The sequence below is a fragment of the Poecilia formosa genome, unplaced genomic scaffold, assembly GCF_000485575.1.
Source record: "Poecilia formosa unplaced genomic scaffold, Poecilia_formosa-5.1.2 Scaffold347, whole genome shotgun sequence".
In the NCBI taxonomy this organism is placed as follows: Eukaryota; Metazoa; Chordata; class Actinopteri; order Cyprinodontiformes; family Poeciliidae; genus Poecilia; species Poecilia formosa.
In genome coordinates this window covers 242,670-266,980 of record NW_006800286.1, presented here as the reverse complement: position 1 = coordinate 266,980, position 24,311 = coordinate 242,670, and the positions used below count along the sequence as shown (strand labels likewise).

Genomic DNA, 24,311 nt, shown 5'->3' with positions numbered 1-24,311 from the left:
CGGCAGAGTTTGGCACAGAGTGACCCATATCCTTATCTCGTTGCTCAGAATAGAAAAACAAACCTAGATTAAAAAACAGTCAACCCAACTCAAACAAGGTAAAGGTATACAACCCATTTCATGTTTCAAATCTACAATGATTTACATAGCTGTGCGTATGCTAGGCAGCAATGAAACAAATAAATAGGCTGAACAATTAACCAGCTGGTATCAGCTTGATAAAAATCATATTAATCTATAAAACAAACAGTAGAAATGTATTATTTTCTAATACTCAATTTACCTGGTGTTTATTGCATATAAATATTAGGACATGATATAAAAGCTGGTCACCAAAATGTGGCATTAGGAGTAAATGTTGCTTTTCTGTATTTATTAAAAGGTATGAGTTACTGAGTGACATGTTTTTGATTCAAAGATGTTCAGAATCCAGAAGAACATTTCTGTACATTTCGTCTCACTGGTTTTATCTGGATTTAGATAAATGTGCATTTAGTTTACAGCTGAAGAGAGCTGGGTGTGTGTGAGCATCCCTCATGTTGAAGCAACTCAAGAGAAAAGTCAGCTTGGATAAAAATATCAACAGAAAAACGTTCGAAAACGGGACTGAAACTTGTATAAGCACAGAAACTCTCCAGGCCATTCAGCACATTAAATGGTCTAACGGAGGTCAAATTATAAACTGTAATTAATAAAAGTTAAAGGGAGAGGCATTAGACTCGACGTCTACTGACCTCAAAACCTAGCACTTTTAAATTCGGTGAAGATCTAATTGGGTGGAGAAAATCAGCTTTAATCTTAGATGAGGGAATCTGAATAAAAAAAGCGCTATATGTCATTCTGAAAATAATCAGTATCCACAGCGGCATATAGAGGAAGAAAGGGGGAAAGTGGAAGAATACAGGGATTGCTGCTTTAATTGGTTATCAGGTTTTCATTGTAGTTTAGGTACATTATTGGCTCTCTGGCTGTGTGTGTGTGAGTGTGTGTGTGTGTTAACACCCAGCTCTGTGAGGCCTCCCGGTGCGGTCTGAACAGGCTCCCCTAACATCCATTATTAGTTGATTAAAAGAATCAGCCTCCCTTATGCTAATAGTTGCATAAAAAGGGCTGCAGCGTCGGGCTCCGGCTCCTTTAGTGAGCCGAATTAAGGACACATTATTTATTCATGCAAATAAATTGAAAGTCATGTAGGGATTGATTTCCATTATAGTGAATAGCAATGACAACACTGTTTTCTCTGCATAACGGCTTAAGTGTTGTTGAATGGGAGGTGAGATGCCATCGAGTATAAAGAACACAGCACTTCTGAACCCCTGCTGAGCGTACAGTGAAATGAACAAAAACTTGTCTCATCTGACATGCACTCATTGATTTGATGCCATTTCCTTATAAACTTTAAACCTAAAGCTCCAACAAGACTACTTCAATGTTTCAGACGGAGTTTCCATTAATAAACCTGCTTTTATCTGCGCTCCATTACAGCTTTTCACTTCGCAGAATTTTGAATCACAGTCGAAGGCGATGAATTAATTTCCATTCAGACTTCTCTGTTTGCGCAGCAACACACAGTCAGACTGAAATGGAGAAAAAAATCTTGAGATGTTTTCTGGCTGCAGCTCTTTTTTTGGTGTTGTTGTTGTTGTTTATTCTTTCTACACATCTATCTGAGCCATCACCCCAAATCAACTCCCTACCAACCTCTTCTTTCTTGATTGCATGCCTCTAAACCTTCCAACAACACATACTTTAAAATACAAGATGAACTCAGGGTAAATTAGAGTTATAAAAAAAAAAGTACACATAATATAAAATCCATATATTTCAGAAAGAGGACATTACACAAAACATTAATGTTGGTGTAATCCGACCATCAGATTGTGAATTTAGCGTAATGATCCTTCGCCGACCAGCAACTCCGCCACTAAATGCCTAAAATAAGCAAGTGGCCTAGTTAAAGTCTGGACTTCAATCTGACTGAAATGCTGTGGTATGACCATAACCAGGCAGTTTATGCTTGAAAACCATCTAATGTGGCTAAAATAACAAGTTTAGAAAGCAAAAGTGACCAAATCTCTTTCACATTGATGCAAAAGACTAATTGCCACTTATCACAAAACTTGAGGGCAGTTCTTGCAACAACCAGTTTGGTTTAGGGGACTTTTTCAGAGAGCTTGGTTGGTCTGGATAGATTTCTTCCCCAACTTGTTAAAATGATTTATAAATCACATTTTGTACTTATTCAGGTTATCAAACCTTCCAACAATATATTCTTGTTGGAACCATACGCAGAAGTTTCCCATCAGATATTCTGCTTCATACGTGTCCAGGAAGCTTCTGTTTTCCACATTTCATTTGGCCAATTTTGGGAGAAATGGTCCGATGTGACTGGAGCAGCATGAGCAACAGAGGACATGGGCTCTCTGGTGCTCAGAGAACCCACTGGGATTTATATTAGCACTTCATCAACTGTCTACAGTTAAGCCAAGGCTTATAGATATCTGGAAATACCTTGCAGATCAAACATAATTACACTATCGACCAAATTTAGCCCACAGAACTGAGTTTGAGTGAAATCTGTGCATCCTCCACATAAATTTAAAGTGTTTTTCTATTAAGGTTTACTATTATGCGTTTTGCCAGTCTCATAACAGAGAATATTTGTTGCAGCACTGGCTGAAAACCATTAGTGAATGTATGTGCATATTACAAAGTAAGATAAGGTTTATAACAAAGCACCTTGGAATAGATGTCACCTACAAATACAGTCAGATGAAGAATATGTCAGTCAATCACCATGCTTTTTTATTAGAGGACATGGGCGTGTTTTTAGTGCATTTTGTTTGCTACAACTTAAAGCACTCCACACCAAATGTATGCAAAAGGACACACATGCTTGTTTTTCAATCAGAAGGGCTTTAGGTTTCCAGTGATATGGTGGCATTGTAGAGGGGAGCTGTGGATAGTACACAACTCAAGCTTTTTGCAATTTGTTGTGCATTTATTCTTCAAAAGTAACATTTCTATCTTTTAGGAAAAGATAGAAAAGATTTCTTACTTTTCTTTTACAAAAAGTAAGAAATTAGCATTGGCAAAGTGCTAATCTCAGACTAAGATTAGCACTTTGCCAGGACTGATACATTTTAAGAAACAGTTAAATTCCCCACGAGGGACGATTAGACACTAAATTAATTACACTATGTTAAAACTGTGGTACACTGAGTATTTAATATGTTTACTTTGTACTTTCACGTTGTAAGAAGATACTCAACTAGGTGAAGGCCTTATGAACTTAAAGACACACAATTTAAACTTATATTTTGTTCTATTTTCTTATCAACAATAATAATGTTTGACAGTGATTTACTGTACCCTCATCGAACGTATTTAGCAAACTGTGATTTAATCTACCATAAGTCCTCTGGTGTGTGTTCAAACTAAACTGAGGATGTACAAGTCCGTACCTGTACAGAAGACAAAAAGGGTATCTTCTCTGTCTCTCTCAGTGTGTGCAGTGTTTTAGACAGGGGGAAAAGAAGTGTGCATGTGTGTTGGTGTGTGTACTGAGAAGCAGCTGAGTTGAAAGCCTTGCAGCTGACAGCCTGTAAGCCTGGACCTCCATCTCGGCTCCACCACCCAACTCCCCTGTTCGGCTGGGTGGCTGGGCTCATTACAAACCCACGCAACGGCCTGCGTACACACTGCGCTTCTGTGGCCATCTCTGTGAGGTCATTTAAAGACATCACGCAATCCCCTGCTCCTTTCCCCTCAACTTCAGCAGATGACTTCAACCTTCATCCTGACATTTCTTCCACCCGTCGCACTAAAGCCAGGGCTTCATTTGCAAACAGCCACCTTATGTTTTTCACAGGAAGAGGAAGAGACAGAACGTCCTCACTTTTTTAAAAATGGGCACACTGGAATGATCAAAAACTAGAATCTGGTTCCCACAAAAGCAGTCAGACACAGATATAAATACATATCTCTCACCACTCCACCCCACAGCTTTTCTACCCTTTCTTCCTCCCATGTTTCCTGCCATTCTCTCATTTTACTCTGTTTCTGCCAACTTCTTTTTTCTCCTTTTTTTGTCACTTTGTCACACTCTTTTCTCCTACCTGAGACACTGTACATTTTTCAACTTTCTCTCTGTCACCCGTTCCTCTGTTTCTTACGCTCATTTCATTTTTTTTGTACCATATTGCCTCTCTCCCTTTCTTCCTCGCTTTGCTCTCTCTTTTCACTCGCTTCCATTCTCCCAATTCTAGTTTTTTCACACCTTCTCCCTCTCTCTCTGTCTCGCTCTCTCCCTCTCCTTCACCTACGCCGTCATCTTTCCCTGACTAAAAGTCAAAGCACCAGAGGGAGGGACAGCGGGAAGGAGAAGTGACAACAAGCAAGGCACAGAAACAGCAGCAGGAGAGAAGGTGAGGTGACAGAAAGAGACAGAGAAGATCTGCTGTTTGAAACACACAGTGAGAAATGTCAAGGGGAAAGCCAGGCGGAGGAGGAGGAGGTGGGGGATGAAGCTCCCTGAGTCTCTTGTGTCGATAGGTCATGGTAACCTACAGACATTATCAGCTTTTTCCAGTCCAAGAACGTCCACAGATATCTGGATTTGGTAAATACATTTACACATAAATTGAATGTATTTTTTGTTTGTTTTTTTTTGCGTATTGGTCTAAAACAGAGACAGTGAAAATCAGCGGGAAAAACTGACAAGATCCTCCTGATGCTTCAAGCATTGTCTGTGGGAAACAACATGCAAATGAACCCAACAGTATCAAAACTGTTGTTACTGGGGGGAGGGGGGGAAATCGACGGTTTGTTGATTTTTAGGTGGTTTAAGTATTAAAAAGCAATGCTTTTTTTGATTCTATACAAAAAAAAAATAATACATAAGCATTAACATTTACCATGTGGAGTGCAAAAACCTGCACGAAAAAAGAAATCAATCTAGACTGAGTCAGACTGAACGATCACCTTGACCACACTTCAGGTGGGGCTGCCTGTCCTCCATCAGCCTAAAGAGGGTGCTGTGGACTCAGCTTTTAATGAGCAATCACACACATTTTCAATCTTCTCTTCTGGCACTGCAGGATGTTTGGTTGATGGAGCTTCTGTTTTAGCTGGTCATGTGACTAACACGTTCTCAAAGTCTGAGCTGCGGTAGCACTGGGGGCTGAGAATAGCACACAGTTTGAGGTAATAACAGTTCGACACGGGAGGAGACATGGTGTGAATGGCATCCCAGTTGTCTGTGGAATTTGTTTTACTGAGTTTTCCAGTGTATGAAGTTGCAGAAATGTCCAGAGGGATGCTGGGTAACAGCACAGCTGATGGAACTCCAAGTGTCGACACTGATATCTACCAGATTTTACATTGTTTTCTGACATCTTAATACAGTCTGAAGTCTGGCACTTTGGAGCCGAGGCTGGAAATTATATGTGAATCTCAATAATCATCTGCTTTTTCAGGTGTGTGTATGATGAACCGAAAAAGTACTTATGTACATAATATGTAAGTAAATATCGGTTTCACAACTAAATTTAAAATGTGGGTATTTCAGACGGAGAGGTAGAGAATAGTAGTTCTTCTTTTTTTTGTCTCTTTGATGCTTCTCCAAATCTAGAAAATACTTCATATCTTCCCCGACTCTGCAGGAGCAATGATTAAAGTGTATATTACAGAATATTTCTTGTGTCTTGTAGTTATCACAAATACATTATATTCTTAGAAAGATTGTCATGAGGCAGTCACATTTTTAACACTGGAATTTGCTTAAAGTAATGTGTGCAAACGTACGTATTTCACCACACAACTTCCGTATTCTGAGGGAAGCATTTTCAAGTTTAAACTGTAGAAACCATTATGTTCAAATATGTGGCAACAACATCTACTTTTGCAATGCAATGCTCTTCTGGGAACCTTGGGTTTTAACATCCATAAGACTTTTTTGTTCTAACTAAACAGTGCAGCAGAACCAGCACACCTTGTCATGGTTAAAGAAGTTTCTGACAGGACTGAGAAAAAAAAAAAAAAAACATCCTGAGTATGAGCTGGAGAAACATGACAGAGCTTAAGGTGTTGACTTGGGCCAACCTCTGACTTCCCAGATCCCAACAGGACATCTCTGAGACAGACAAGAACAAGCCCAGACCATCAAGACCACATTCTGCAACCGTTGGCACCACAAGCCTATAAAACCATACATGCCATCGTCATGTCCCATTTAAGATCATGCTGTCCTACAAATATCAAATGAATTTTAATGATGGATGGAGTTTCTTTCTGCACAAGCAAAACATTTGCTTCCTTCCAGATGTTAAAATCTGGTTAATACAGGCAGAGATAAACAATTTACGGCATGTTACTCCACGTTCTTATTTGGTAAAGAAAGCCAAGTCATAAGGCTTGAACACTGTGTAAAAAGTCAAGTACACACCATAAATCTACAGGTTGTGGAACTAATTTTAGCAGCTTCAAATTTAAGAGTCTTTTGTTTGATCAGTTCAGTTTGCCACCTTGCCTAGGCATCAGTGGCTTGTACTGCCGTTAGTAATTAGAAAAACATTGATAGTCCACTGGAAATGGACTCCCATGACCCTGCAAGGATAAATGTGTGAAGACAATAGATGGATGGTTGATGGATACTGTAAATCCCGCTGGTTTTTCACCTCGGAACTAGAATGAGTTCAATTGAGTTGTACTGTTGTTCCCAGATTTTGGCTTTTAAATCCAAGACAAAGCGAATATAACTGGGTTTGACCCTGGACTTTAGTAGATCAATACAACACTCAATGCAGAAGAGTCCGAGCTCCAACAGTAAGTCAGAGACCTCAGGACAACGACTGCAACTTCTGCAGTCTTTGTCTTAGGTCTTCCTTATTTACCTGGTCAAAGGACTGTCGCGTCCTGATGAAGCACGCTGACTAACGAAGGTGATTTTGGTTGAGTTTGGATGACCTTAAGTCCAAATCCAGAGCAGAAATCTACCAGAAAATTCTATAGCGATTCCTGCTTCCTTCTGCTGACAAACTTTATGAAGATGCTGATTTTATTTTGCAGCCGTAGCTGGAACTAATTCAGTGACTGCCGTTGACTCACCAAAAACATTTTTATTGGTCTGATGCAAAATTGACATTTTTGGAGAAATAAAATTTGGGGTTTTATTTGCTGCAATCCACAGTCATCACTATTAACAAAAACAAACATAGGAAATATATTGCCGTCCTGTAAACAGTTTTATTTCTTCATAAATTGTTGATATGTTTAATTAACTGAAATGCAGCTGTATTAAAACCAAGCACACAAAGAAAAAACAAAACTAGACCAAAATTAAATAGTCTACAAAATCTGTTAACTGTAACCAGTTCTCAGTCCCAGATTAAAAGCGAAATGTGAGAAAATGGTAAAATATTTTGCCGACTTTTAACTGTGTCCGCACCCTAATTTATTTGGGGATTTTGTGCAGCAACTTTCACTTCCTTGAAGGGAAAATAGGGTGCTGCATGATGTTATTTCCTACCTGTGACTAACCGGTCCATCAACATGAACAATAGCCATGATTGTAGAGCAGGCTAGCTTGTTTTATTGCACCCGGTTTAAGTAAGACCTGTGTGACTCCAGCCTCAGTCCTTAACGGCGTCAGGGTTAAAGGTCAAGCCAACAGGAAGCAGCTAAGTAGCCTATGGCGGAGCAGGCTCGACGACTACATGACACCAGACGCACCACGCCTAATGAAACGCTGGTGGATTGGGAGCTCGGCATGTATATTTATGTGTAGATTGTTGTGACTTACCAAGAGAGTGAGCAGCAGTTGTTTTGGAGCTGAAGAATCTTCCCAGTCCCAAGTCTCCCAGTTTAACCACACCAGTAGCTGTGATGAACACATTGGCTGGCTTGATATCTGAGAAAAGAAAATCACAAAGAAAATAAATTCAGAAAAATAGCCCAATTTAATTTGGCAACCGTTTTTTTTTTTGGTCAGCACACAAAACAGGCACCTGAAAAAGAGACATTAAAATATCATTTCAGTTAATGTGGGCGTTAGCAAGCTGTTTTCTGAAGTAATGGTAATGTGACCTGCCGAAGCCTTTGAAATTTACAGCTCCTGTATAATTGTAAGCAGCTTTTGAATAGGCCGTCTCTGCTAAGTGGCTGCTAGAGCTCAGAGCTCAGGGTTCATTTGTGTCCCTGTGTCCTAATCAAAGTCAGCATTAATGGAAATACATCACCTGTAACTGAGAGGGTCTCTGAACGAGCAGCAATCTGTGCACATGAATCCAGAATGAGACCTCATAAACAGAGCACTTTCTTTAGATGATGTGCTTGTTAACAGCTAGACTTTAGGCCTGTCAAGGTGCTGGAGCAGATAACAGAGATTTATTATTATTATTGTTTGACTTTCAGATTCACTTTTCGCCAAGTTAAAAGATCGGGTAAACAATTGTTTCACTTTCTGGCAACAGTTTGCTTAAGTGGTTTTCTTATCATCATGGTACTCGGGGGGAGATTAGGATAAAAAATAAAATCGACCTGTGACCAGAATAATTATCAACTTGAGTGGTCCTGAACAATGACCGACTGGTTGAAAACTCAAAAAAACAAATGAACTTTGGAAGGATGGAAAAATAATAGGTTCCTCTCCTTTATCTTTTGGAGATTTCAGCCTCTGTCTGTTGAGGAACAAAGTGTAGAAAACATTCCGTTTCCACTGACAATGCCTCCGAACTCCACTTGACCCAGTCGGCATGTGAAACTGGAGATTACGATGCCTGATAAAACCATAATACCTCTGAATGAGATCAAGCTTGCCGATATTTATTGCCGTCCAGTTACCACATTTCCACTTCAGACCCTGAGGAGCTCCGACTGTCAGATAACGATTTACATTAGAGGTGTGCCAATCGATCGGCAACTGATCATAATTGGCCGATTACCACAAAAAAATGTATGATTGGTGATCGCCGATCACTGTTACTTGTTGCCAAACCGATCACCTGTATCTCACTTTGCAGCCTGCATGTGCAGCTGATCTCCTCTTCCCTTCACACTGCGCAAGCATGCAGCAACAAATCCTAATCGATGCCATGTAGAACTTCAACACTCAGAGTGAATGGGGAAGTTTGTATGTTGCAATGAAAAATTACTTCAGGGGTAAAGAACGTCAAAATGCATCAGCATGTAATATGGCATTTAAAAAACAAGCACTTTTCGGAGTTTGGCTACATCGAGGCTCAATGCAGGAACTAAAGGACATCCGGAGCGTCCAGATAGCAGGTAAAGCAGGTAAAGCTGAGCACAACTACCAACACTCACCCAGATTAGCATGATGGCCAGAAAGCTAAACAAATAACCAGAAAAATAATTTAAGTCAATGGGCTGGTGGTAGAAGACACTGGTTCTGCTCTCGTTGTTGAGCCGCCACTACTGGTAGTAATACGTCACAGATGTAGCGCCGTTCAACCTCCACCCAGCAGTGAACTCTCACACCAAATGTCTGCTTAAAGCTGCAGCATGCAACTTAAACAAACACAAGATTTTACATATGTATGAAAACTTTTGCTATGTCCTGATATAAGACAGATAATCTCTGAAAAATAATCAATCTCCTCTGCCTCCTCTCTGTGTTCGGCAGAATTACTCTGCTCATTCAGAATCAACCAATCAGAGCCAGCATTAATCAGCCAGCCTTGCGCTCAGGAAGTTTTCTCTCGGTAACTCAATTCAGTTTCCTTTTTTTTTTTTTGACATTATTCTATATAGATTCATTTGACGTATGTATAATTTATGGTACAAAACATATACTGACTATGAAATAAGAAAATATGTAAGAATATTAAACGGTGATGGTGCCAAATGAGTAGCATTTATAGAAGACAAACACAAACTGTTTTATTACCATGGTGGAAGTACAGAACAACACCCTGACCCATCAGAAAATTCACTATTAAGAAGAACTGAAGCATGTATGTGTAGAGGAACGCTACCTCTGTGCATGACTCTTCGGGAGTGCATGTGTTCAAGCGCACTGCAGAGCTGGACGAAGTACTTCCACACCGTTCTCTCTGGGATGAGCCTCCTCTGCTTCTTAAAGTGCTGCAGCAGGAAAACAAAAACAAAGAGCCAAGGTTACATTAAAATGTAGCAGGGGCAACAGACAAACAAAAGATTTTACTACAAATCGGAAAAAAGTACAAAGGATAGAGTTACTAGGTTGGCATGTAAGATTTTATGTGTTTGTAGAGTATCCTTCCCCACACACTGACTCCACTCTTAATGCAAGCCAGAGCAGGCTATCGTCTGTCCCTTGCATATCCAAGTTCTGTCTCATTTTCTCTGCAGCGTACAATGGAAAGCACATGCATTCTCCGGAGCAAAGAAAAAGAAATTTGTGGTGCCTTCTTAAACTCCACCATCTGGCACACAGGACTCTTGTTGCGCTCAGCCCACAGTGGCAGAACGGTTCCTCCTGTTTTCAGAGTTTATGCACGTACTACTATTTGGAAGGCTAGGAGTTGTTCTTGATTATCAACACTGTGGTTCAGCTGAAAAACAAAAGAAAAGTGATGACACGAAGGCAAACTGATCAACTATGACTAAATGAATTAACTGGTTCTTGGAACTCCTACTTGGGCAGCTGTGCGGCAATGCAGGCCATAAAAATGTATCAGGTTCTATGATCACAATTTAATGGGGTGTCCTTCAGGCTCCAGGAAAGAAAAGCCTGGAAGTAGACCAGGTTAGATGAGAGCTGTGCACATGAGGAATGCACTTGGAGTATTTAGCCAACTTTTACCAAAACAGAAAAAAAAAATGTCTTAAAACTCTAGACAGGATACATTTCACCAGGAAGTCCAACTTGCATGAAGAATTTTGTTGCACAATGCAGACCTAAAGCAAAAAATCTTAAATCTCCAAGCACATTAAAATGCAACGAAGGCAGGATTTTCCATGTGCTATAAAAATACTTTATTAAATTTCCTTTTATCATTAACAACTGTCCTTTTTATACAAAAAAAATATTCTCAAAGCACATAAAGGTGCATAATTTGGGATCTCTGAGCAAATTATTCCATGTTCAAGGTGCACAGAATGAAAAAGCAGCCTTCCCTGAGATCAATCAATACCCTTGGTACGTTAAAAAGAGGCAACTACTTTAAAAAGCGTGGCTGCTAAAAATCCGACCTGAGACGGAGGGGGAAACAGAGGCAAGCTGGGAGTTTACCCAGGACTGCTTTACAGGCAAAAATATACCACAGCTTTTGTCTGCAAGTGGTCAATGATGTCCACCTCACCAAATCATAAATAATGCAACGTTTGCATTTATAATGAGAAGAGTTGCATGGCACACTAAATCAAGGCTCCAAATAAGGGAGCTGCATGCAAGAAGAATAGATCACAGCATAATCAATCACAGGCAGAAAAGTTGCTTCTGTGTGTTTTTTGTTTTGTTTTTTGTTTTTATGTCTTGGTAATACAGGAAGATTTATTCCTAAAGTAATTTATGAGCCATTCAGTTTGTTTCTCTGATACACATTATGCTTACACTGCAAATCAGTAGAGCTGTATACACCTGTTCAAATGTAGGGATCGATTTCAGAATTAGCTGAAAAAGACCAGCATGTCCTGGTAACAGCCAAATTACTGCATATTTGAGTTTTTTTTTATTTATTATATTTTATACATATCCAATTATGGGTATAATGAATGTCAACCAATTATTATTAAAAATGAGACATTTGGTGCTAAAAGGATTTGTGGATCTAATTCAAAGATGCATAAAACTAAAAATGTACACGTAAAAGTTCACATGTTTTGAAGCCACCACAAGCTTCTGGCTTCTGACAAGCAAGTGCCTTGATTCCTCTCCACAGAATAATCGGTAGAGTTCATTTAAAGTGGCTGCTTTTCTGGAACAGACCCAGTTTAAAAGCATAACCCATGTAGTTTCAATAGGGCTGAGGGTCAGAGCCGTCCCACGAGCTGAAAACTGTTTTTCAATGTGTGTTTGCGGTCAATATCTTTGTGGGACACACACATGGTTTTAAATTTCAATCAAATTATTGCTGATCCGGAAGGTTTTTCATTACTGCACTTTGTGCAATGACCAGTAACACGAGTGAAACAGACCCTCAGCATGATGTTACCACCCCCATGCCTGACAGCTGGTATAGTGTCCTTAGGTTTTTAGCCTCACCTGGACTATAAATAAACTGAAATGACGCAACAGACCAGCCACCTTCATAGTCAGGCCCAAAATTATTCATACACCTGACAGGTTTAGGTTTAAAATAATCTTTTAATTTCTTGTGAAAAGAAAGTCATGCATCTCAACTACATTTTTTTGGAATTTCTATAAATTTAGACCAAGGCTCAGTTTTAGTATTTAATCTCGTAACATTCATTTCCAGATTTCAAATCATCCCTGGAATTGAAACGTTATCCTTCATTTAATAGCTGTAAACAAACCATTTTATTTGTATGTAAACCGTGACAGTTTATTTTTGCTGGATTCACATGAATTACAGTCATAAAAATTCATAAAATTAGCTCTCAAAAATGGTAAATTTTTATCACCCCATTCCATTTAAAATTTTAAAATTCTATTTATTTGTGTTTTTATCCCCGTCTAAGCCAGTTGTCTCGTTTTAGATGCAACTCATATAAATTAAGATCCCTGATCAAAAAAACTACTTCTGCTTGAAACGTTGAGGCTATTTCAGGTATAAAACATCCAAATCTGCAGAGGTAAGAAAAGAAAACAAAAATGTCTAAGGGATAAAATAAATACAGCAACCTTTATTGCTCTCTAAAGTAGATGTTTTAGTCATGATCTTGTACTGCTGATGGGGGACTTGGACCCAGAAGCAACAGAGTGGCTAAATTTGGACTGTGAGGTAAAAATATGTAACATATTCCCCAAATCTCTTGTTCACCATTTGAGCCCAAACAATCCTTGCATTTGGCATCTCCTGTGACTTGTTTCCTTAAATAACCCTGCAAGAGGATGTTTAAGGGATGAGATGCAACTCACTGCATCCGTTAAGATATTACAATATTCCTGCACCCAACACAAGCTGGAATATATATTTGTCACTGCAGCACTCTTCCAGTGAGAGACTCTTAAGTACCCGATTATTTAGGTGATGATTTGCTGGACGCTGTTTATAACGAGAACAGAGGGCCAACAAAGATTTCAAAAACTGAAGTAGCAGAAATATAAAAAGGTGAGAGATAACTAAAAATGGACAAAGGTGTGATAAAGAGAAGAATAGAGACAGACGGATGGATAAAGAAAGGGAGGAATAGACCTTGGCCTACATCCAAACAAAGCCTCAGTAAGGAGCCATTCTTTCTTTGCCCCCCATTTCCATATCAGAGGACCGTTTGATGTCAATGAGGGAGCACATAGACACCCACCAACACCCTCTTTTCTATGCCTTTAACAGCAAACACTGCACATGCAATATTCTGTAAGTGCATGCAAATCAGGGACCATCTGATATCATTCGAATCCTGAGATGGTCCGAGAGAAACAGAAAAGTAATCTGGAGGAAAATACATCAAAAAGAATCATCATAATTAAAAACATTTTTGCAATGTTTTTTTTTTTTTGTTTTTTTTTTTTAAATATGGGATGTTGTAGGAACGTGTTTACTGCACAGCCCAAGGACGGGAAACTGAAATCTGGCAAAAACATCTGGCCTGCCACTGTTGGACTGGAATAAACAATCAATTAAAATGGTGCAGAAGACAAATGGTGCAGAGAAGTAGTATATATATATATATATATATTAAGAGTTTGTGTTGTCAGCAGACATAAGGCTGATGACACAACCCCAATGCTCTGAGCATCCGAGAACGCTTAGCTAAGATAGCAGTGACACTTAGTGGTTTGTTATCCTACCACCATGTTACCTGCCATGTAACATCTTTGTAAAATGCAACTCAGAACATTTGCTTGAATGTGTGCCTCCATGTTTGTGTCTGCATCTTCTCTGCTTACAAAGTAGACTATATGTATGTGTAAGGTGTGTGTGTGTGTGTGTGTGTGTGCCAAGCCTGCCATGTTCACTCTCTTGTACCACTAATCCTCGCCTCTCCTAATTTGCTACGTTGAACTGTGCAGATGTGGATCTGCTGAGTATGACTGCAAACAGCTTGTCGAGCTGTGCTGATACAACGCTGCAGCATCATTTATGCATAGCAGAAGACCAGGCTTTTTTACATACGCACTCCTAATTTGCTTTACTGGCAGATTTTTATGATAACTGGGGTGTCGGTCTAACTCGTACTCAAAAAAGAAAAAAAAGAAGAAGAAAAAGAAAAGTATGAGCCGTGGATTAAAAAAAAAAAAACACACTATTTAATGCTGGATAACTCCGAGTTTTTCTTCTGCTTAGAAAATTAAGACAGTTCCTTGAATAAAAACAAGCACACTGAGATTTGGGGTCAAATTTTATTTTACTTAAACCTGATTGTACAGATAAGAATTAGAAGAAGCTCCAGCCTAAATAAAAAAAAGAGTTTTTTTAAAGGTTTGATACTAAAACAAACATTGCTACTACTTCAACATACAGCCCTAACAGCAATTATTTCAGTTTAAATTCATCCAAGTACCCCCTACACTCTGAGGCTTGAATTTTATTACCACTAACAGCTCAAGATTTCTAACAATGTCTCTTTCACGGTCTTGGCAGATGTAAACACGTTCTAGAGAGATGAAAGAAGCTTGCAGGAGGTCTTATATATTAGTTTGTTCCAGTATGAAGGGATGATTAAGACTCAGTGTCCAGGATGTCAAACCCCTATAAAATAACCACAAACCACAAGCCTTCTGCAGTCAGGCCTTCATTTATCAAACGATTCACTGGCACTTTCTGCTTGTGTGTGCACAAGGCTGTACAAGAGCGTCATAAAGAGACGAACAGGGTATAATTTAAATCGGGCCTCAACCCTCAGAATAAAAAATTCTACATACATACATAACAGTGTAAGAAAGCGGTCAATAGCAGCATTGCAAGTTGTACTCATTGTGGTAATTGTTTTGATTTCTCTCTGTCTTAATGTAGCGCCAAGATTAATAACAGTGATAAATATACAGTGTCTTGCTAAAGTATTTATACTCCTTAAACCTTTTTACATTTTCCCATAATTACAACCACAGCTTTAATTATTTTGTTGGGCTATTATGTGATAGACCAACGCAAAGTAGAGCAAAATAGTGAAAATTGAGAAACTACTGCACAGTTTTAGTTTTATAAAAAAAATAAAGATCTGTGAAGTGCATTTGCATTCAGCACCTTAATTCAATACTTTGTAGAAGTACCTTTCATTAAAATTACATCTCCAGGTCTTTATACATGTATTTCTACCAGCTTCACTTATTCAAAGGCTGAATTTATTCAATGCAATGTTGCTCAAGTTCAGTAAGATCGGATGGAGAGAACCTGTGAACATCAATATTCCAAGTTTTAACACAAACTCAGTTTGTGCTAAACGTAGTTGGGTTGGGGTGTCCACTTGTTATTTACACAAGCAAAAATTATTTAGTAGAGTTAGTTCACTTCATTAAGGAAAGCCAACATGGTTCCATAGCAAAACATGATTAAAATCTAGTTTTACAAATCGACATGAATAATAAAATGTCAGTGATTCAACAACTGTCTTTTACAAGTAAAACATAAAACACATTTTGTTTGGTACGCATGTGCACAGTCCATGCGTTGTTAAATTTCTAATAATCAGCCTTTCCCTGGTTCAACAATGGTTTTACTCTCAACTCTCCACCATGAGGCCAAATTTAGCACAACGATTATCTGTCCTGTCAATAAACTCACACAGCTCAACTGTGAATCTCTGCAGCTCCTCCAGAGTAACCAGGGATCTCTTTGATGCTTCCCTGATAAATAATCTCCCTGCCCAGCATGCCGATCAAAGACAACCATGTCTTTGTAGGCTTTCAGTTCTGCCATATTGTTTAGATTTTCAGATGAAGGAGTGAATAGTTAGACTTCCAAAGCTTGGAATATGTGCTAAACATCCACACTGAATACTGAATACATTACTGAATGTCTGCTGGGTATCTTGTTCTTCCAGATGCCATTTCCTCACTAATGTTCTCCAACAAACCTCTAAGGCAGATCTATTTAAAATACACACAGTTTGATTCATCTTACTACTTCGACCATTTCTGAAGGTGATCAGTAAACACTTGATTTTATTTAGGGGTGTCAGGGAAGGGGTACTGAATAAAAAGGAAAGCCACAATTTCCAAAGTTTTATCTGTAAATTTAACACACTGACCTTTGTTGGTGTAAAAAAGAGAAACTGTACGGTTAAGAAAACCTTTCTAAAAGTACAGTATAAAATACTGGATGGAAGTTCACAGTGTTTCAAACTGTTATTGGAGCTGCTTACCTTGATCATACGAGAGAGATCCCCGGCATCAGCTAGCTCCAGAACTATGTTCAGCTCATTGTCCTCAATAAAAGATGCGTGATACTTTATCACATTGGGATGATTCAATTGCTGTTGGAGGGGAAAGGGGAAAAAAAGTCAGTATGTCAGAGCAGACAGAAGAAATGATGGTGACATTTGTCATGTGGGCATCTTTGGTCACTTTCACCAGCTTCCTTCAGCTGGTACAAAATCTTCAAAACAAGGTTATGCACAGCAAAGGTGTGTGTTTTGTGCAACTCGCTGTACTCTCACCACCAATTAAAATAAAAATGGCTGAAACCATGCAAACAAAATACATTTGGTACATGGGGACCTAATGAGAAGGTTTTGTCCTCAAGTGTGACAAAGCTGGATGACATGTCACAACAAACCCCTGTCTACGATGACAACAACCAATGTGTGTGAGACATATAGAAACACAAAAACACACACAAGCGTGACAGGCTGACATGGCTGGCAGTCTTTAAGTAAAAAAAGAAAAAGAAAAAGCTAGGGTCTCTGGCTCATCTCTAGCGGAGATTCTTTCCTGCTGGTTGGTCAATAAGGCAGGAACAGCATTCTCTGTAGTAAACAAAAACTTTCTTTCTATCCGGAGCAAGAGACACGTGAAGGGAAAAGAGGAACGTTGACGGAAAAGACACGAATGACACAGTGACAAGGAGGAGGAGAAGGAATGCAGACAGGGCAAGGTTGAAGAGCTAGGGAGGAAGAACAAAGGCGTGGATGGAAAACAGAATGGGAGAGGGATAAGGTAAGCTGAGTTGGAGATAGGGGGAAGGGAAAAGCAGAGAGATGCTGATATGTGGATAGTTGGAGCCGTGATGTGAGCAGACGGAGGGGTGTGACACGCGTCCTCCGCTCGGCTCTGCTAAGCCTCCTCTGCTGTGATTAAAGAAATGTTCATGCTCTGGATGATGCCGAGAAGAGGGGAAAAGGAGAGCACAGTGGAGTACACTACGCTACACTACACTCTCAGACTCCATCTCTGCATCATTCTGCAACCCTCTTCCTCATTCGCTCTCTGTCTCTTCCTCACGTCTCCATCTTCCCTTTCTCCCTCCCTTGTCCTTTCTTGCCAGATGTATTTTTGGCTCAGAGTGGCAGTTCTGCACGGCTCCATAATGTAGCACAGCCAGAGAGTGATGACAAGCCCCCCACATCCACCCCACTCCTCCTCCTCCTCTTCCTCACCCAACCCACTGCTCCTCCACAACTTAGACCTCAGGAGAAAGATACAGAGAAATGAAAAGATATGTTAACATGCAGATGTTTATGTAAATGATGGATGGGACGCAACTGCAATACAACAATCATTCGTAGGGAAATATCACATAGAGCCTTGCATGATTATGTAATTACACATGCTGGCTGAGACCCAACAGCGTGTGTAATTACTTAATCATGCAAGACTGTGTGATACGTTTGTTGAGCTGGTGATGTGTTTCAAAGAAGAAGACAATACAGACTAATGCAAACTGATGGTACAAAACTAGAAGTGCCAGTAAATTCAATTGTACTGTAATTGGTACATGGTTGCAAATATGAACCACGCTGGTTTCAGTTGCATTTGGAGATAAAAGAGGTCAATAAAGTAAAGCAAAAACAGGTTGGATTACAAATGTAATGCAGGAATTTAATTCAATGAATGCATGCAACAACCGTATGTAACATTTTACAACTATTCCATTTCAAGTGAATTCAAGCTTGTAGCTCAGAATAATAATATTAATTTCTATGAAAATAACAGAAGAAAATGTGAAGGAAACCAGGATGCAGAGGGCAGCAGGGAACAGCAGCAGAAGACTGATGGTGACAATGATTTTAACGCAAAACCTGGGCATTGATGCAGAACACAAAGTCCACTCAGGACAAAAGACACAATAAATAATTCTTCAGGTTGAAATTACATAAATAATAACTTTAAACTGTGATTTACCTAAGGAGGAGGATGTTCTCTAGGAGCAAAAGTTTGGAGATCTAACAAAATGGGACCCTACTCAATGATTTAAAAGTGCTATATGGTCAACCCATTGTGCCTGTAATTCACCACAGTTTTAGTTTTAAAAAATTTGCTCCAATTCACTTGGCTCAGACACCAAGAAAGAACGTGTCACAGCAGAAGCTAAGTAGTTGAATGAAATGAGAGCAGGTAGTGTGGCTGTTAGCAGATCATTTTGTCCAAACAAAAAATTAAAAACACACACTGTGCGCTTACAAGCTATAGCTGCTGTTGTCTTAGTGATGCAGCTATTCACTCCCTCCTCAAGGTATTTGTCCTACGGCAAACATATTTCATAATAAACTCTCCTTTTCTGCATTTCTGCTGAAACAAGTTTGGTTTTTTATTTAAATTAGCAACTCTGTCCTGTCCTACATACAAATTACCCATCAGACAGTGTGAAAATTAATGGAAAGCCCCTGCTGTTTTTAGAAAAGCAGTTGAGACAGAAATAATGTAAAGGCCGATTCTGATTAATATATGTTTCTTTATTATCAATATTTATGGGATCCATGGCCCTAACATTTGATATGTGCCTTATAAAAAATGACAAAGAAGAATTATATGTTGTAGTTCAACATATAATCAAAGTCAGTAAGATGAATAATTCTATAAAAAGCAAACGGAAGAGGTTTTTAAAGTGCTGTGTTTGAGTAAGACTTAAAGTAGCTGGTTCATGTCAGTTTCCTGTCTTTCCAGTAAACCCCTGCTATAATCTAATCAGATGCAAACCCCAGGCATGCGCATTCACAAACACATACTTATAGTCTGTAACATTATTAAATCTTCCACTGCTGATTAGTGGAGATCATTAGTCAGGAGACAATTCAGGCATCACAATAATCACAAGTGAGAGAGGACTGTGCAGCTGTGGGATTTCAAACAGGGTAAGAAAAATTAGCAGTGTTGAATAGGGGGAGCCCTGTTTTTTTTTGTTTTGTTTTTTTTGCAAGCAACATCCCTCTCAGAGAGAATTTAGACAAAAGGAGAAAAGTGAGAAGTGAGATTCTCAAGTTGAAATCCCCATGCCAAGGCAAGAAAACACAGATGAATGAGCAGACATAAACACAGACAGACAAACAAACAAATAGGCATACTGTTGGATGGCCATGACTGAGTATGTCTGTGTAAGTGTGTGTATGCGATCACAGGCGACTGTGTGTGTGTCAATTCAGTCGGCCCATGCCAGTGCGCTTCTCATTATTCTGATTTAGCTGTGTCTGCTGTTGGCCTGTCTACTGGAGGATAAGGCAGAAGGACTGTCTCTTTCACATTCACTCGTTTTTTATCAGGCTGGCTAGGCAGCACGCGGGGCCAGGCATAACTTCCACATTCACTAGCAATCAGCTTGCAGGATGAAAAAGGCGAATGAAAAGCTCTGAATAGAGGAAATGAGGCAAGGGGAAAAGACAGCGGAGAGAGATGGATACAAAAACAGAGCAACTGGCCAAAACAGCAGAGACAGAGGAGGCAGGAACAAGCAGAGGGGAAAACTGTATAGAAGAGCACAGAGGAAGAGAAATCTTATAATGGGGAGGAATAAACAGAAATGCAGCAGATGTATTATGAAGAAATGCCATCTGGAAGGGCCACATTTAACCCTGACCCCTATTATGAGGTCAGAAATATGGATCTGCTGTCCAGTAGAATCATTTCAGTTATCTGTGGCTCAGACTAAAGCTCTGAAAAGGGTTCTGTCTGCTGCTTCTCATTTTACTGGTCCACATCACCTCCTGGAGCGTCAATCTAATGTTTCAATGACACAAATGTGTTGCTTTTTTTGCCTTTTACACATAATGTAGTGCTGCCAGATTCTGGAAAAATTATTATTTTAGTAAATATTCAAATGAGGTTTTGTCATGAGTGCTTACTGAGTATTTATTGCTCTTTAATAGCTTTGTTTTTTTCATTAGATTTTTTAATTCTAAGGATGTGTGAAGTTCAAGTCGACAGATTTATTAATAATACACTTTAGATGCAATGATAGATAGAATGATAATGATGAATGAGAGATGGGAGTGATTTCTGTTTCGTTTTGGTGAAACTTTTTAAAGTTGGGCTACAGAACGTTGCATTGTTTGTTGGTTTATCAAGAAAATATATATTTAAAAAAAAAAGAAGCTAATTTTATAGTTTAAGACTTTGTGTGACTTCACTGGAACCCAGCTCTAGCAGGTCAGACAGAAGCAACAAATACTTTCTGTCCTTCACTGTCCTCTAATTGTTCATGTTCTTTTAAAGGTTTAAAAAATCCCTTTCCTCTCGGGGAAAATCAAAACTTGTTAGCTCAAGTTTTCTCAAGTTTGCTGTTTGCAGGAAACTTGCTGTTTCCTGCAAGCTGGAAGTCATAGGAAAAGCACAGTCTGGTCAACTAAATCAATTCAATTCATTCTAATAAATACAACTATTAGAATGAATCGCTAGTTTAGGAATTATAATGTGAACGCTAACATGTGTCACAACTAAAAGGCTGTTAGGGGAAAACAGCACTTCTGACAGACATGTAGGATCTTTTAGACAGGCAGAGATATTAAAACTGTCATTAGATTATTCATTAGTATTTAAGAGCAGCCCAGTTGACACGTGTTAAAAGTAGTTCAACAAATAAAACCACTTCACTGGAAAATAAGAAAAGGCAAAGCAAGGAGGAAGAAAGGGGGAGACACATGAGAGACGCTGTTAAATTTCCATGCTGCTGCGCTGTTGTTTGGCTTTAAACATTTCAAAAAGATTTGAGGAAAAAAAGGCAATTGTTCTGGCATTCAAAAAAGAGCCAATAGGAGCCTGGAGGGATGTAATACTTCTGTTTCCACACACACACACTAACAAACACACACACAGAAAGTAATAAACTGTACAGTCACACATGCATACTCATTTATATTCCCATTTGTGTGCACAACAGCCCCCTGCATTTGTAACCATCCAAGGGAGAACATACACGTACACACACACACGCACGCACACACACACACACACAAATCCACGGCGTCTGGAGCAGATCAATTGTTTTCCTGTGGTGGTGGGTCTCAGCTGAGGCACCTTAAGAGAACAGAGCACAGCGCATGGTGCCGTCTCCCTTTTCTCTGGTTCTTTACCTTAAGGAGATCTATCTCTTTGATGCAATCTTGCCGAGCTTTGGCATCCATCAACTCGAATATCTATCAGGAGATCAAAAGGGGAGAGAGGACAGAAGGGTGTTTTGACGTATTCAAAAACTGTAAGATTGAGAGATGCAGATAAACTGGTTAAAATATATAAATAAGTAAAAAATAAAAACAGAACATGGTTGCTGTTATCTGGAGGGCGGCACTGGAGCGACTACAGGTGTTTCACATCTGAGTAACATGCGCATATCCCTGTGTAAGGGGTTTGTCTGCATGTATGCTCCATCAGAGCAACATGGTGTCTTAGCGCTTGTATGAGTGTACAAGAAAACTACAAGGCCATGCACGAATCTAACTGCAGATTCACGTTCTACTGCATTTCTCACAAATAACTTAAGCCAGTCTACATAGAGATGGCAGTTGCACCTAATTGAGGTAGAAAAGACCAAAGAGGTTCATTAAAATGTATATTTTAGTTCAGCGACGGGTCAATTTTCTGACTTCCAAATTACCTTTGTAATGGAGGAAAACATTGAATATGTTTTTGTCCCTCTTTGAATGACGCAAAGCTCTCCAGATTTCTCATCTACGGCAACTTTTTTTTTTTTTTTTTTTAGAAAAAACAACTTCTGTAAACTGTCACTGCAGTTAAAACCTCCTCAGAGCTGTCAGCACAAGACTATGCATTCACTGAATCTTGGCAAGTTAGAGTTTCACATATTTCACTACTATTGCCAATATGAAGCCCTTCCTGTGTGGAGAAACAATTGCAGCAGGTGGATTTGTTATTTTCTACAACTCCAGAGTGTCTCATAAGGTGTTGACAGAGCAAATGAATAGTGACCTTTAAACAAAGTGAACTTTGGCTAAATATATTCTCTCTCCACCTGATGCTGTAAATCATATTTATTGCAGCTTACCTGGATTTTCTTTAAGGCCACCGACGTGTTGTCCAACAGGTACCTCGCTCGGTACACCTCGCTGAACTGACCGCGTCCGATCTTCTTCTCAATCTGGAAGTTGGCCAATGAGTTATAGCCCATATCTGGCTGCAGCGGTTTCTGTGACACAGGAAAGAACTCTCAGCTTTTAAGTGCACATGCAGATTCATGTATTACCATTACATGAACTTTCCAACCAACATGTACAGCAAATCATCGTAGATATCGTGCAAAGAACCACGTGTTGCTCTTAAAAGCGCAGCTATGCTCGCGTTTCTGGAAGAAGAGAAGATGAGGGCTGCGGGGTGAGGGTGAAACTGTGGTGAAACCTGGTTTCTCTGGGTTGTTTGATGAAGACGTTTACACTGGGACATGCAAACCTTTAACTGCAGCTTAATATTTAATCAGGTGATGCACAAATCAAGTGCAAAAGCAGCTTCACTCTCCAACCCTAACTTTAAACAGGCAGCAGAATTGGCAGACATGGTTTTATTCCCACATTCACATGATCCGAGTTCTCGGGTGAATTATGGGAAGGTTTATTTCCAGGCCTTCGGTAAAACCACCTGGTCGCCTATTCAGTTTACATATGACCAGATGCCATAGCTGCCATAATCGAAAAGCTTTTACTTGTTACAGGCTGAATTTAACTCTAATATTTCTCTGTTATCTTTTCTGTATTCAGGACTTTGCAGTCACTCACTGGACCAGACACTGGAGTCACACCTCAGGGTTTGTTGTCAACAATCACGTGTTTCGAAGACGCGTGAAAAATAATCATTTATTTATTAACCATTCGGTTGTAGGATGAGCTGATATGAAAATCTGAACCGGTATCCAATATCCAATATTAATATTGCCATTATGGCTGATGGCATATACACTTACTGATATATTTAAAATAAATAATGACTACACTGTAAATATTACTTCTGTGCTTTAGGTGAACACCCCTCAATCCTGCGCTGCATTGCCATTACTGTCAAATGACCAAACAAACACCAGAAGGTCAAGCCCCTCCCCAACGACACACAACTGGCAACAAGATGGAAATAAACATCAGTTGTTAATATCAGCACAGCTTTTCCTCATGGGAGTAACATCGGCCGATATTAAAGTTAATACCGATATAAGATGCATCTCTAATTCAAAGAGCAGGTTTTCATTTCTGAGGATTTCTATTCCACTAATTACATCCCCAACAGTCTCACACCAAACAACTCTTCATCTTGCTCTAACAACATGAGCTGCTGTTTAGAAAGACACTCACCTATCCCAATTAAAAAAAACACTCAGAAATAAACGAGAATAAGCCCCGAGATGAAACGTGTGAAAACCGCACTGAGTACACAGTGTGACCTTTCCAGCCTTTTGGTTAACTCGCAAAAAGGCGTCGGCAGGAGCAAACACAAGGTGACAGATATCAGAATGCCACATGTCACCACTTCTTCTGCCAGCGTGGCCGTGGGAGCAGCTTAGGGGCAACAGACTGGGGAGACGGGGAACCAGGTCAAAATTTAACCCAAACAAACAAGATGAGAGTCGTTACAATCATTTTCTGGTGTTTAGGGGTTATGACAAATTTACCATGAATTCAGATTAGGGATGCAACAATACAAACATGTAAATACAAATAGTCCAAAAGCATCAGACATAATGGTAACAAGATGAAAAGAAAAAGGGGAAAAAAACAGTCACCTAAAAGTTACAAATGTTCAAAATATACAATTTAAATACATTTCAAGCCACTCGACCCAGAAAATGCCTTAATTTTTGTTTGAAAACAGACAACTTGTA

The 24,311-nt window shown here is 39.4% G+C and overlaps 1 protein-coding gene across 1 annotated transcript in view; it reads right to left on the bottom strand.

The window, feature by feature from the left end:
* The window catches only part of nek7 (NIMA-related kinase 7), a 52,100-nt gene that overhangs the window by 19,877 nt on the left and 7,912 nt on the right, over positions 1-24,311 (bottom strand). The window contains exons 2-6 of the mRNA XM_007574239.2: positions 22,494-22,634; positions 21,565-21,627; positions 16,426-16,536; positions 9,993-10,101; positions 7,802-7,909 (exon numbers count right to left, since the gene is read on the bottom strand). Of these exons, the coding sequence (XP_007574301.1) occupies positions 7,802-7,909; positions 9,993-10,101; positions 16,426-16,536; positions 21,565-21,627; positions 22,494-22,634 (532 nt within the window). The remainder of the gene's footprint in view (positions 1-7,801; positions 7,910-9,992; positions 10,102-16,425; positions 16,537-21,564; positions 21,628-22,493; positions 22,635-24,311) is intronic.